This window comes from Ascaphus truei, chromosome 10 (assembly GCF_040206685.1).
Source record: "Ascaphus truei isolate aAscTru1 chromosome 10, aAscTru1.hap1, whole genome shotgun sequence".
Classification (NCBI taxonomy): domain Eukaryota; kingdom Metazoa; phylum Chordata; class Amphibia; order Anura; family Ascaphidae; genus Ascaphus; species Ascaphus truei.
Window position 1 is genome coordinate 4,391,037 of NC_134492.1, and position 15,834 is coordinate 4,406,870.

The window sequence follows — 15,834 nt, forward strand, 5'->3', positions numbered from 1 at the left end:
ATGTATATTTGTTTTTTATATGCACATTAATACTACACACAAATGTATATTTGTTTTTAATGCTGCACATTAATACTACACACAAATGTATATTTGTTTTTAATACTGCACATTAATACTAAACACAAATGTATATTTGTTTTTAATACTGCACATTAATACTACACACAAATGAATATTTGTTTTGAATACTGCACATTAATACTACACACAAATGTATATTTGTTTTTAATGCTGCACATTGTCTTGGCTAATATTCATTTATGTATGTCAATGGGCTTTCTGCCCAAATCAAATATGGCAACCAATTGCTTCTTGTCGTGTGACGTAGATAGAACTTCGACGCTCCCCTTAGGCCACCCACAGGTACATAGAGACACCGCATTGTCACCATTGGTTGCGCAGCGATATTTCCGCCCTCAGTAAACATGGCTGCCTCAGGCGGACAGCCTATTGGACAGCACCGTGTTCGGTGGTTGAATTCAAACGCCAGACAAAGCGACGCGCAGCGTGAGCCGGAAGTGAGCTTGGGAGGGTTGCTAAGGAAGCCTTGGTAACGGCTTTAGGAGAAGAGCAGCTGAGGGGGTTTCTTATTATGCTTCTCTCATAAGGTAATTTCTGCAAAAAACAGGGTGAGGGGGACATTACTTGATTATAACCAGGGGGAGAGGGGGTTGTTTCCTCAGTGTAACCAGGGGGAGAGGGGGACATTGCCTCATTGTAACCAGGGGGAGAGGGGGACATTGCCTCGTTGTAACCAGGGGGAGAGGGGGACATGGCCTCGTTGTAACCAGGGGAGAGGGGGACATTGCCTCGTTGTAACCAGGGGGAGAGGGGGACATGGCCTCGTTGTAACCAGGGGAGAGGGGGACATTGCCTCGTTGTAACCAGGGGGAGAGGGGGACATTGCCTCATTGTAACCAGGGGGAGAGGGGGACGTTACCGCAGTATAAACATGGTGGAGGTGAGAGATGTATTCACTCATTATATTATTGCATTTGAGTAATAGGCACAGCTAAAGACACACATGCTGAGCGTTCATGCATTTCGGGATCTGTTTCATCTCTTCCTTATAATGAACCCTAATATTTGCAATGGGCTTCAGCTAATTCAGGCTCTGGGAGTTACAAACTATGATGGCTCTGCGTGAAACTAAAGAGAATAGGGAGCTGTGAGATCTTTAGAGCCCCATATCTTAAAAAATCTCCATGAATACACACACTTTATCCAAAATTGTATTGTATTGTATTGTATGTCTTTATTTATATAGCGCCATTAATGTACATAGCGCTTCACAGCAGTAATACATGTGGTAATCCAATAAATAACAGATAATATAAATAACAGATCATGGGAATAAGTGCTTTAGACATTAAGGAAGAGGAGTCCCTGCTCCGAGGAGCTTACAGTCTAATTGGTAGGTAGGGAGAACGTACAGAGACAGTAGGAGGGAGTTCTGGTAAGTGCATCTGCAGGGGGCCAAGCTTTATGTGCCATGTGTTCAGAATAGCCACAGTCCTATTCATATGCTTCTTTAAGCAAGTGTGTCTTAAGGTGGGTCTTAAAGGTGGATAGAGAGGGTGCTAGTCGGGTACTGAGGGGAAGGGCATTCCAGAGGTGAGGGGCAGTCAATGAAAAAGGTTTAAGGCGGGAGAGGGCTTTAGATACAAAGGGGGTAGAAAGAAGACATCCTTGAGAAGAACGCAAGAGTCTGGATGGTGCATAACGAGAAATTAGGGCTGAGATGTAAGGAGGGGCAGAGGAGTGTAAAGCTTTAAAAGTGAGGAGAAGAATGGAGTGTGAGATGCGGGATTTGATCGGAAGCCAGGAGAGTGATTTCATGAGGGGAGATGCTGAGACAGATCTAGGAAAGAGTAGAGTGATTCTGGCAGCAGCGTTAAGGATAGATTGTAGGGGAGACAGGTGAGAGGCAGGAAGGCCGGACAGCAGGAGGTTACAGTAATCAAGACGGGAGAGAATGAGGGCCTGAGTCAGAGTTTTAGCAGTCGAGCAACAGAGGAAAGGGCGTATCTTTGTTATATTGCGGAGGGAAAAGCGACAGGTTTTAGAAATGTTTTGAATGTGAGGGGCAAATGTGAGAGAGGAGTCGAGTGTGACCCCAAGGCAGCGTGCTTGGGCTACTGGGTGAATGATCGTAGTTCCAACAGTAATGTGGAAGGAGGTAGTAGGGCCAGGTTTGGGAGGAAGTATGAGGAGCTCTGTTTTAGCCATGTTGAGTTTAAGGCGGCGGAGGGCCATCCAGGATGATATAGCAGAGAGACATTCAGAAACTTTGGTTTGTACAGTAGGTGTAAGGTCGGGTGTTGAGAAATATATTTGTGTGTCGTCAGCATAGAGGTGATAATTAAACCCAAAAGATGTTATTAGGTCACCTAGAGAGAGTGTATACAGAGAAAAGAGAAGAGGTCCCAGGACAGAGCCCTGGGGTACCCCCACAGAGAGATCAATAGAGGAGGAGGAGGTATTAGCAGAAGAGACACTGAAAGTACGATGGGAGAGGTAGGATGAGATCCAGGATAGAGCTTTGTTCCGAATGCCAAGAGTATGGAGAATGTGAAGGAGAAGAGGGTGGTCCACGGTGTCAAATGCTGCAAAATGGTAATACTGCTGTGTGTGTGTGTATATCGGTACCGTGTTAGCCGAGCTTAATAATCAAAAACGAATAGACGATACCGTTCTGTGGCTAACGAAATGCTTTTATTTGTGCGAGCTTTCGAAATACACTGATCTCTTTTTCCGGCGGTGCCACAATGGATAAAGCAGAAAAGGTTTCACTTAAAAACAGTGCATCTTGGAATGTTATCTGTGACTGAAACCTATCCCCTGTGCGGTATGCGATTTATGACTTGAGGTGTTAATTTGTGTGTGTGTAAATATAAATTTATAAAGTGTATACAGCGCTTTACAAAAGGTGTGTGTGTAAGTGTATTCCAATGGTGTGAGTAGGTGTAGAAATGTAAGAGGATGTTGCAATAATATAAGTTTGTGTGGATACTATGTGGTCCCTATTGGTATATAGGGATGGAATTACATTGTGAATTGGTGTGTGTACGAGAGACAGCGGTGTGTGCATTCATATAGCGCAGTATGTATAGACATGGCCTTTGGCACTCGTGTCAGTAGTGACTTGTGAAACTGCGGTCGCGGTTTAGGCCACCGCTAAATGTCCCAAACAGTTGCATAAATTTGTATTCGTGCAACCGTCTCTTTTTCGGGGGTTTTAAGATTACCTTTGAGTATGGCCACCTTCAGATCGTTCATCTTATGGTCAAAGTCAGAGAATTGTTCGCCGACAGGACTGTCTCTTGTTCCGCGTGTGAGGCTGTGGCGATACAGGTTCATTCTCTTGTTTCGCCCTTGTCCCGTCAGGTGGAAGCTTTGGCCCTCAGATAGCTGGCTGTGTCTGTAGGTTTGCGGTATTCAGACGTCTGTAGTTGGTTGTTTTTTATAGTAATGGTGATGTCTAGGAAATATACTTCGTCTGGGGAATGGGTGAGGTTGATGGTCGGGTGAAACGTATTGAAGTTCTCATGGAACTGTATGAGTTCCTGTTCACCAGAGGTCCAAATCAGGAGGATGTCATTGATGTCATTCATGTGTTGAAGATATGTAAGGGGTTTCAAGTGACAGGTGGAAAGAATTGTAGACATGCAAATTCACAAAGCCACCAGAATACCACAGCTGCCTCTCTCTCACACACACCAATTCACAATGTAATTCCATCCCTATATACCAATAGGGTCCACATAGTATCCACACACACTTATAGTATAGCAAAACCCACTTTCATTTCTATACCAATACACTCCCACTCCTCATACACCTTTTGTAAAGCGCTGTATACACTGGGCGCTTTATAAATTAATTCTCTCTCTCTCCCTCTCCCTTTATAACTGTACTGTATGTATTTGCACCCCAAACTCACCTTGGCAAACTTGATACACTCTACAATTCAATATACCACTTTGTCTGCCAATGAAACTAAAACACACATCACTGTGACATGCTCAAAGATATAGATTGGTCATCACTTAAGGGTAGGCGCAAAGTTCATCTTTACTTTCTTGCCTTCAAATACTTTCTGGGCAAGCTACGCCCATATCTGAACAAGCTCCTCACCCCTACAACATGCAGCACGTATCTTCTGGGATCTGACTCCAAAGCACTTATCTTCTGGGATCTGACTCCAAAAGACTGTTCATTGTCCCAAGGCTCAGCAAAGTATCCGGCCGCTCCTCCTCTTACCGTGCACCCCAAAACTGGAACAGTCTACCGGAGACTCTCACAGCCGCCACCAGTCTAAGTTATTTGAAAAACTAAAGCTGTCTCACATTTTTATCTGGTCTGTAACTGTTGCATACATCTATAATATATATTATCTCTTACTGTGCATGCTATGACTTGTATATAATGTATAACCCTGCTCACTTAATGTAACTATATGTATTTGTAACCATGTATTTGTCATCTTAACTCTGTGCCCAGGACATACTTGAAAACGAGATGTAACTCTCAATGTATTACTTTCTGGCAACACGTTATAAATAAATAAAATTAAAGAACAGGGCTTCACACAATATCTTTGTTGGACCTTCGGTTGATTACTGGCAGTTCTGCTCCATATCTCTATATGGCTGTAACTTTCATTTTCGTTTTAGATAAAATTATTATTTCTTAAAATCATTTTTTATTTCATAGACGGCTTTTCTCACAATGGGAATCAAAGTGTTACACAACTACAATATACTGTGCTGTAAGCAGCATTGTACATAAGATTTTTACAGTCTCTGCCCAGATGAGCTTTCAATATATGTTTTGGTACCTGAGGCACAGGGAGATACAGTGATTTGCCCACGGTCACAAGGCTTCCCTGATTCAAACTCGTGTCATTGTTTACAGTGTGTCTTTACTCACTGAGCCACTCCTTCTCTCTCTCCTCTTTGAATCTTACCCCACGCATGCTTCTAAAAATATAACTACTTATAAAAATATTCCCTTTATTTAACAAAGCAGTTGCACACACACAAACATGATATTAAACACGCAAAACTATTTATGATTTAGAAAAGCAGTTAAGGGATTTGTGAAATATTTCCCCTATTGACACAATTTACCCACAAGAATAAGTTACTGCCACCTAATGACAGCAAGATGAATTGCAGGTAATCATCCCATATCATCCTTTTCCCTGACCATCCTTATAGTTTATCCCATGTTCTCATAGACTCAACTGACAGAAAAGACACTCCTGGAGATGCCTTATAGATATCAATATTTGGGTGGTTAGAGTGAAGGTGGTATAATTTGTAAAAAAAAAAAAAAACGTGTTCTTGGCTAAAAAGTCAGTGTTTTGTATGAATAAAAGTTACTTGTCAGAACGGTTTGATTCGCCCAGGCTGCCCTTTTTTTAATTACTGTGACATGTTGCACTCTATCATATAGGTCACCCCGGGATCCATTGTGTAACTCCTGTATTTGGAATTCCTTTGCTTTGTCCGTTGTGCCGGGGTCAATGTTTGCTGCATTCAGTTTTACCAGGGATTCAACATCAATGCAATTCTTCTCCGTGTAGTATTTGAATTATTTTACTTGCACAGTAATGCACAGTAATGCACAGACACTGCTCTGAGATTAAATTAATTCGACTTCTCTTGATTTCATGTAAGCTGGCTGTTTCAAATATATTGTTTTTTTCCAGATCCACTATTTTTAGTGTCCAGTGTTTGCATTTTTTGTAAATGATCACGGTTGGAATGAGGGGAAATAAAGAGAAGATTTAAATGTACAGATTCCTTAATCAGATTTAAAGGCCTCTTTAAAAAAAAAAAATGTAAATCCTAAATTTTATTAATTGAAGTGGGAAAAAAAAGTTAAAGTAAGTCACTGTATGGGATAACTTCCAATGGGTCTATTTATCAAGACAAAAGCCGTGCAATTCTGGGACAGACAAACTGCATCAGATGCAAGGCCGCCATCGGGAGGGGAGAGAGGGGAGAGAGGGGAGAGAGGGGAGAGAGGGGAGAGAGGGGAGAGAGGGGAGAGAGGGGAGAGAGGGGAGAGAGGGGAGAGAGGGAAAGAGAGAGCGAGCGCTGGGACAATTGGGACAATTGGCCTGGAGGCTGTTGGGACCTCTGGCCAGGCCCCAGCTTTCTGCCCCTGCAGCAGGCCTCTGTCTGCTGCTGGTGTGTGTATGTGTGTGTGTGTGAGGGGGTATTATGTGTGTGAGAGAGGTGGGGGCAAGAGGGAGAGCGGTGGAGGTGTGGGACAGTGGGAGAGAGGGGAAGTCTCGCAAGGCTGCGGACACTGGGGGTGGGCGAGATGGTGGTGTGGGAGGAGTCTTGCAAAGCCACTGACATGTGGGAGGGGGGCGAGGCAGTGGAAACTGTAGTCCTGGACCCCAGGAAAGATGTCTGCGGGCCTGAACAGATGTTTAAAGGAAACAATTCCCATTTAAAGTGAATTTATAATTGTTCTGATACAGCGAGAATTCCAGTGCTTGACACACACCATTGATCAGTGACTCAAACTCATCAGGACTTCATTTTGCTTTCTTCCATTTTCTCATCCTTGTTTCTTAGAATGAAGACACCCCCATCCACTTGTACCCGTGCTGTGAAAAGCTCTCCTCCTGCTGCTCTGTATCAGAGACAACGGTTATCCACGTTTACTGTAAGTACGCTTCATCAATATTAACCGAATAAAAGTGCGTAAAAACACCGGTTTATGCCCCTGCTGTTATTTATTACTATATATTTCACGGGTTTGAAGCAATTTGCGACATTCACACATGAACCAGTTACTCAAGTGGTGATTTATAATACAGGTTACTCCAGGGCAGCAATGCCATCTATGTCAGCGCTTTGACTTATGTCGCTGGTAACCAGCCTTACTACAGACAGACCGCAATGACATTGTGACCCCACTGTCACTTTACTTCTTCATATAACTACTTTCTCACTATGGTGTCTTTATGATGATGGCAGTTCAGTGTAGTTGTGTACTGTAACTATTTGTCATGTCTATTATATTTCTAGGCTGCATGTCATGTGTGGTCAATGTCCACTGAAGAAGTAGCACCCTTCTGCTGTGTGAGTCAGGCCTCTGAGTTAGGCAGTCATAACAATGGCAGAAGAGCTCATCATTGTCGGAGCCTATTTAGCACTGGCCTAATGGCAGAAAGGCAAAGCGCTAACAGAAATGTAAGAGAGACATGTTCTATTGAATCAGGGCTGTTACTAATTTTACTTTCACCAAAAAAGATATTACTCGAAAGGTCAAGTCATGGTCTTTTAACTGGACTTAAAGAAGTCATAGCTGCATCCATCGTTTCGGTGCATACAAGCACCTTCATCAGGGATGGCATAATTTAGTTCCCCTTTGTTTTTTAATTAACATGTCATCACAATATTGTACTATTCAAGGTTTGATTTGATCTGTTTTATTTCCCTGCTCACTGATTTTTCTTTTTTTGGTAAACTGTGTATTTTACTCCTTAGAACGGAGCCCAAAACCCAACTTAATATGGCTCCTGGTTCTGTGTAGGTGACATTAGTAGACCTGATAAGACCTTATCCGCGAAGATTTTGAAGAGACCTTTTTTTTAATGATCAAACACTTTGTAGTGTGCATGGTAAACAGCTCTGTGCTGCTTGGCAGGGTGGAGAAGAAACAGCAGGAGTTGCCATGTGAATACTCTGCTGCAGGCTCTGGGCCTTCTAGAGAATAAAATAAAGGGTTAATCTGCGTTAAAGGTCCTATTGGAGGAAACTGCACCTTTACGTGAAAACATAAAAGCATCTCGTGCAGTTAATCAGATGCTGTTATAATTGTTCGCATCCTGGTGACATTTTTCCTATGCCGCGTGTTACATACAATTGGTCTGTTTTTATACTAAAAAAATGTTATATTGAAAAACAGTACCACAAACATCTGATTATAAGATGAGATGTACTGCATTGCACAACAGCTATGATGCTTCCTGCTCTGCAGGCCTCTTCGTATCTATTTCCAATGCCTTTATACTGGTTAGATAGTTTATATAAGTTTGTTTTTGGACATACCAATAAATAAGTCTATATAACATTCAGTTGTTGCACATATGTTAATTTTTCTCTCTTGGTTCTGAATTTCATTTGTTGGAACAGCTACAGCTTTCCTAGTTATGAGCACTCAATCACTAATATGGTAAATGAAGTAACAAAAAATAATTTATTGTCAACAAACGAATAAAATAAAGGGTATTAAAAGGGGTAATAAAATCAACTAGGGTCGTTGTGTAATCACTATATGAATGCTCACGACCCTGTATTAGTATATATCAGATGGCTTGAAAAAGTCATCATAGGTACTATGAATATAGAAGGCTACTAAGGAGAAGCCAAAAAGGGAGGGATAATACCTAAACCTCTAACTCCCGAGAAGGGGGCAAGGATAATATAGATCCCGAAATGGATTACGGAGTATTATATTTCATAGTTCTGCACTCATAATAATGGTGGCAACAGACTGATGTTATATTGTCAGACGCACTCCTGCATCCACACTGAAAAAATAAGTCTATCAATGCAGATGACAATTGGAATTGCACAGAAATACCTTAGTATGATGTAACTGGTATTCAGTAAGTAACGGCACACTCCTACATCTATGCTGATTCTAAGGACCTTATCAGCACGGATGTCTGCTCAGTAGTTCTGTTAGGAGTGAGACATGCTCCAAAGTAAAAGGTTAAAGCAACACACTATTGATCAGCAGTGCAAGGCTCCAGCTACACTGATTGTGCTATTATTTATTTATTTTTATTTTTACGCGATCCTGGTTATAATGCGGTCTCATTATGTGGACCCGAGTACCGCGTTATAACAGGGTTCAGATATATAATATAGTATAACCTTGGTGAAACTACTCCTTTAGCCATGGTGTTGCATGACCTACCCACATTGCCAGCACTGGGCCTTGAACCTGATTTCCCCACATTAAACACCCGTGACTTTGCCGCTAATCTTAATTTTACTTGATTTATGTTTTGTGCATGGTCACTCTGAACTGGAGGAATTTATAGTAAACAGCTGACACATTTTCTATCTGCTTATCAAAGGCTAATCAATAAAATATAAATGAGTAGTGCACTGCTTAACACAGTGCATTAGTTATATGTGGTGAAATACTGCTTTGCACAAGCACTGAGAAGGTTGTAATATAATGTGTAAGCAAGAACAGAATCTTAGTCGAAGCTGCTTACTATAGACCAGTATGACAGCAGTACATATTTTATCTATGGGACAAATTATTTGTTCTCTGTTGACAAATGCCCCAGTTCCCATTTTACAGTGGGGAATGGTAATTCAAGTTTAACAGTTTGAACACATTTTATTTAGAAACCTGTAGAGAATGATAGATACAATTTCTCCTTGCATAACGGCATATGGAGCAAGTACAAGTAATGGTTATTGCACACGTTTCGGCGTTAATTATTATCATTATTGATTTGAATAGGTGTTAATGCTGAAACGTGTGCATGTGTCGCATAGTATGTGTTGTATGTGTCGCATAGTTGTTGTATGTGTCGCATAGTTCCTGGAGCTCATGCGTGCAGAATATTGTTTTTTGTAGCTATAAAGCCTCTTATTCTGTTCCTTACCAAAAAAATGAAATGCACTTTTTTTTTTTTTTTTTTTTAAAGCTTTCAGCCTGTTTGGATGAGGAAAACTCGAATAATACTCAGGACACACAGGGTTTTCTAACTAAATTGTTGAACAGACAAAAGACTAGATTGGATGAACGGTCTTCCCAGCTTTCCAATATGACACTTTCACAAACCCTTCATAAAAGCTTGCGTGGCAGTGATGTGCACTGGTATGTGATATTATTGTTTATTTTCTTACTAGATAATTGGATCAAATGTCTAAAGATCTTGCCCCTGCCATTTTTGGGACATCAAGAACCTTGCATCGCAGGAAGGTCGACTCGCCCTTTCATCTTTCTGAAGCAGTAGAGAATGCAGTGACTGGTTTATGTTTTAATCTATTATTAATGTTTAGTGAATCCCTTCACTGTTCTCTGAAGTTCCCAGCATATAAAAATCCAACGTGTTCCAAAACAAAATAAGACCATTAGCACTTCCCCTACCTTTACCACCAAATTGGTTGAATGACCAGTACCGTCACATGATATAAATGTTACCTTTCTTTAGGGTTTGAGGGTCAGTGGGAACAAGTGTGCTCTTTGACTTTGAAAGTTTTTGTGCTAAACTAGTTGTGGCTCCTCAATCTTTCAACCATTTTAAGATGAACAAAAATACTGCAAGGCCGCAGTGTGGTAGAATGTTTTCCAGTTTTTGTCTGGGATGCAGGATTCTATTTTGTTGTCTCAAACCTGGTAAACATCCCCCTTACTACTGTCACTTGTATTTCAATAATAAAAGTGTAATCCATTTTACCCGGGTCCAAAGGAGTTTACATCAGATTGAGCATTGCCCTGTATATTGTCAGTCTCTCATACCTGCTCAGGGTGCTGGGTCGGTGCAGGCTGAGCGATTATGCTTTAATGTAGGATGGGAGCCAGGAACTTTTATAAAACATATAGTGCTTTATTGTACTTCCGTCAATAATGCTTCACAGACACAGACACCCTTCACTGATTGATAACTCGTGACAAATAATAATATACAGAACTTTATCCCCTTTGTAGCTCTCACTCCTCCTACCCTGGGGAGGTACTTAGCTTGTTCGCTGCAGAAAGGGTTAAACTGTCAGTCTCTTGCTTGGTTAGTGGCGCTCCATGTTAAATGGACTTCTCTGGAATACACTTCAGGTTGCTGAATCCACTAGTGCACCGCATACTACTTCCATACCTATCTGATCAGGATTGCACCAGGGACCTTCCGGTTAGGCTGATACAAACACTCTGGAGTTACTAACACTGAGAACTCCATACTAAAGGTATGCTTCCTCCCATTCAATAGTGACTGCCATCTCAGACCCATACTACTGATGCTTACTTAAAGGGATATATTCCTAAATAAAAACAACAAAGGGTAACAGGACACGTTGTTCTATTTAAAAAAAATGTATATATCTTTATTTGGGGATGGACACATCTTAATACATGAATCTATACACACTTTTTTTTTTTTTTTATAAGACTCATGATGAGGCCCCAGTCTGAAATCTGAAGAACCTGTTTCTAAAACATTGGGTAGAGCGTTGTTCAGTTGTGTGAAAAAGAAAGTGCACAAACTCTTTGAATTCTATGGTTCTACATGTCAGGACATAATAACAATCTGTTCCTTAGCAGGTCTAAAAATTAGGTAAATACAACAACACATGACATATATTACACCGTATCATGATTTATTTAACAAAAATAAAGCCAACATGGAGAAACAGTGTGTGATTATGTCCTGATATGTAAAACCATATAATTCAAAGAGGGTGTACTTTCTTTTTCACACCGCTGTATACCCTTCTATCTCCCTATAGTGACATCACGGGTCACAAGACGTACAAAGGAGGGTCAATTCCTTCTGCACAGGCATCCTACATCACATGATGGGGAGGGGAGTAACCTGACTGAGCCCAAACAGTTACCCCATTAACCTCTTAACTGAAATTGCAGTCCCAAAGGGGGGCTACAAAAGTATATTGTGTGTTTTGATTTTTCCCCACATTGGCTTTAGCACATGAACAGCGTATTTAATGATACAAATATTTAGTATATTTGGTTAAAGATGTATAATTTGGTAAGAACAATGCACATCTAAGACCTTTAAGCTCAACAAAAGTCAAACCAAGGGAATGGTACTTGGGTAAATTGCAGTTTCTGAATTCACATGATGAGAAGGGATTTATTCATAAACCATATACAGGCATACCCCGGTTTAAGGACACTCACTCGCGAGTAAGGACATATCTTCCAATAGGCAAACGGCAGCTCACGCATGCGCCTGTCAGCACGTCCTGAAGACCAATACCGGCTCCCTACCTGTACTGAAGCTGTGCGCAAGCGGGGAGACTATAGAGCCTGTTACAAATGCCTTATTTACATCAGTTATGCACGTATATTACAATTGCAGCACAGTACATGCATCGATAAGTGGAAAAAAGGGTGTGCTTCACTTAAGTACATTTTCACTTTACATACATGCTCCGGTCCCATTGCGTACGTTAATGCGGGGTATGTGTACGATATCTATACAAACCATATACGTGTGTACGGTATCTATACAAATCAATGATTATATGGGGGTGGGGGGGCATGAATGGTGACAAAAATATGACCTGTTATTGTTGCGGAAGATCTTGCATTGCATTTTAGACCCTTGTCTTTGAGCTTGACACCTGTGAAGGGAATGAAGTGATTTAATATGCTGTATACGCTATTAAATAGTTGTGGGGAGAAAAAATATTCTTTCTTTTATTTTTATTTAGTGGCAGGTTTTTTGTCTTCCAAAACAGGCAAAATGAAGGAAACCATTTTGATCAAATGACATCAGTACTGACACAGCTCGGAGAAGCAGATATGGCAGCCGGTTCCATTGAAACACTTTTGGGAGATCTTAAAGACTCTTTAGCTAAAATACCAGGTGTAAGTATTGCTGATGCTGTGTCTGTACATTTTGCATCACCATTCATAATAGATGTTTGTAAAAAAAATACATATACAATAATATATACAAGTGAAGTGCACGTATTTATTGGGTTGAATCAGTAATTGACATCTTAAAAATGTTTAAAGTACTTGTTAGAATCTTTAATCAGATGTTATGTAGGGTTGTTACAATTTGTTGCCCAATCTTTTTGGCGATAAGTAGGTATGTGTTACATTTTCTTACACTAGCACAGGGGGGCGCAAACTTTTTTCCCTGCGCCCCCCTGACGGCTGTCCCCTCACTCCCGCGCCCCCCCCCCCAACCCCAACTTACCTGCGCTCCGGCGTAATGACCTCGCATGACCTCGCAGCGTCATTTTGACGCCATGGCGCCGCAGGGAGGAAGCCGCCGGAGCCACGGTAAGTTAGGTTTACAGAGGCCCTGCAGCTCCCCCGGCAATTTAATTTAAGTGCCTTCGGGAAGCGCGCGGGGCCTCTGTAAACCCCGCGCCCCCCGTCGGCAGTGTCGCGCCCCCCCTGGGGGTCTGGCCCCACAGTTTGCGCACCGCTGCAATAGCAGACTATACAGTACACACCTTTCATTTGTTCCACGTGGGAAGTTATGATGGTATTATATACCTAATAACCATCTCTAAAGGAAAATAAGTAATTATCAAAATAATAAATTACAATATTTCAGTTGAAAAGATGGGATGGAAATCATTGACACTTTAAGAATAATGATACAAAATATATGTATGTGTGTGTTTATATGTGTATATATATTTTTTCTTCTTAGATCTATCTCTATCTACATATCTAGATCTAAGAAAAAAATAAAAATAAATGAAAGCCCTCACTTAACTCAAAAGCAGACAAATGATATTACAGAGGTACAGAGAATGAGTCGTTGTAGTAGGGCTGCGTTGTTAAGAGATGGAGAAGCAACATTCAGGAGTATGCATGTTCATCAGAAAGAGCACCCAGAATCGTCATTCAGTTGACAAAGATACAGGCTTCACATAATCCAACATCATGTCACACTGACCACTAAGGACATTGTCACCTCAACAACGTTATGAGAGCGTTCAATGCAAAGAGTCGTGCCCATCAGACAGAGGAAACATCAGTGTATAAGTATGCTTATGGTGGCATGAATTCATGTAGGGATAGATTGATTGAATTTGCAGAATGTGAAAACTTCTACATCATGAATTCATTCATATTCCAAATAGAAAATAAACATGATATGGACTTAATGGAATGAAGAATGAAATGTACTATATCCTAGCCAACAAACACGTGATTTGACTACACGAGACTTCACAGTCCTTAAATGCTTACATATAAGGAGAGTGATCACCGATTTTGGATCGTTGCAAATTACATCTGAATGCGAAGTCGGAAAGAAGAAAACAACTGATTAAACAGACACAAATAATAAACATTAATAACTTTAAGAATAACAGCAGAGGATTTAAACGAACTGAAAAATCATGGAGACACTTTTAACAAATTTATGAAGAGCAATTCTATGGTTATCCTCATCCACAAGAAAGGAGACAGACGAACTAGAGACCAACCGGTCTGCTCCCATCACTTTATAAGGTTTTTACGAAGATAGTCACTAATTGGCTGCAACAGACACTGGACTTTGCCCAGCCTAGAGAACAAGCGGGATTTGATAGCTTCCGAAAAAGCATTTGATTCTGTCTACACCTTTTGGTGGTTCTAAATGCATTAAGAAAATGCATTATGATGAAGCATATGTTGATATTCTAAAGAACATTTACGAGATTGCCACATCATCCATTAGATTACATGTAGATACAAGCAAGTTAAGCATCGGCAAAGGAGTGCGACAGGGAGACTCACCAAACCTTTTCACAGCAACACTTAAATTGTTCAAGACATTAGGTTGGGAAGAAAAAGGAATAAAAATCAACTGTGAATATTTGATTTTTCTCTGATTTACAGATTACATTATTTTTGCCAAAAGTCCTGAAGACTAGTAACAAATCAGAGAACTCGCCAAAGCAATAAAGAAAGTGGCCTCCATGTAGATCTCCGCAAGAGCAATGTGATGTTCAACAAATGTTTCAACTCTGCAAAAATCGAAAGAAATGGAATAGAACTAGAGGAAGTTCATGGCTACCTACCATGGCCAGTAAGTAACAATGGATGGGAACCTTGTGAATGACATTAATAGGAGAATTAAAATGAGATGGAGTGCATTTGTGTCACGGGAGACCAGTCTCTTACGCCTTTATCCTGGGATCAACGCACTGAGCAAAACCAAAATGTAAAATAAATTGTGTTTATTTCTTGGAAACAGACATATACACACAGTGGATTACAATAATACAGGAGGAAACACACTTCCTGGAGCTTTGGGTTGAAAAACTAAACTTCCTTGACCGAAATAGTCTTTAACAAGTCCGTTGTATGACTGCGCCCCAAAAGTCCTGAAGCGCAAATTGGCGTGAGCCTTCAGCCGCTGCTGTACTTTCCGCTTGAAACGGTGCTGAAAGTGGGGCTTAGAAAATGTCCTGCAGCCGTTTCCTTGCTAGCTCCGCAAGGCTTCTTTGGGTTGGTCCGATCTTGGCGTGAAGGTGACAATCCTTTTTGGCTTGGAGTCATAACTTGGATCGGTCTTGGGATCCCACTTCTGGGCTGGCTACTAACTTTTTTATATAACATTTGCAAAGTCAGTCCCACAGCAGTACCGCCAACCCGCAACGTGGGAACTTACTGCCATTCACATGCTTGCCAGTATTGCAACGCCTGGCACCTGAGCTTCAGCACGACAAAGGGTCATGCTCAAAAATCGCCACCTTGCCTACTTGTCATGCAGAGCTCCCTGCAGGGCCTGGCGCCCCTCAGTCTAGGGACTTGACTACTTGCCGGAATGGTTTGTAATCATCCCAGAACTTGGTTACTTAACTCAGCCATCCTGCACAGATGGCTGTTCACACTTTTGGTAGCATGTGATATCTTAAAACATACCAGCTTTAATAAAATAGATCTTATACCCTGAAGTAGGACAGGTGAATTGTAAGAACGTTTTCAGGGTAGGATTTTGACCGGCGCATTCTGCTTCCATGTAACAGAGAATCTGACCTGATTCCCGGGTACATGTTTGGGGTGTCCAATAACTTTGGAACCCCTCTACATAGCCACAATCTGAAAGAAGTTTCTCTGCAAAACCTACTCTGAAACTCATAG

General features: G+C 41.2%; 1 protein-coding gene across 6 annotated transcripts in view; it reads left to right on the forward strand.

The window, feature by feature from the left end:
• Positions 1–450: 450 nt before the first annotated feature.
• Positions 451–15,834, forward strand: part of ODF2L (outer dense fiber of sperm tails 2 like) — a 50,193-nt gene continuing 34,809 nt past the window's right edge. The window contains exons 1-5 of one of the 6 annotated variants that reach the window (XM_075615624.1): positions 451–611; positions 6,600–6,690; positions 7,056–7,220; positions 9,704–9,876; positions 12,450–12,606. In XM_075615624.1, the coding sequence (XP_075471739.1) occupies positions 6,601–6,690; positions 7,056–7,220; positions 9,704–9,876; positions 12,450–12,606 (585 nt within the window). In that variant the 5' untranslated portion in view covers positions 451–611; position 6,600. The remainder of the gene's footprint in view (positions 612–6,599; positions 6,691–7,055; positions 7,221–9,703; positions 9,877–12,449; positions 12,607–15,834) is intronic. The other 5 variants (XM_075615622.1, XM_075615625.1, XM_075615623.1 and 2 more) reach the window with 5 other exon arrangements.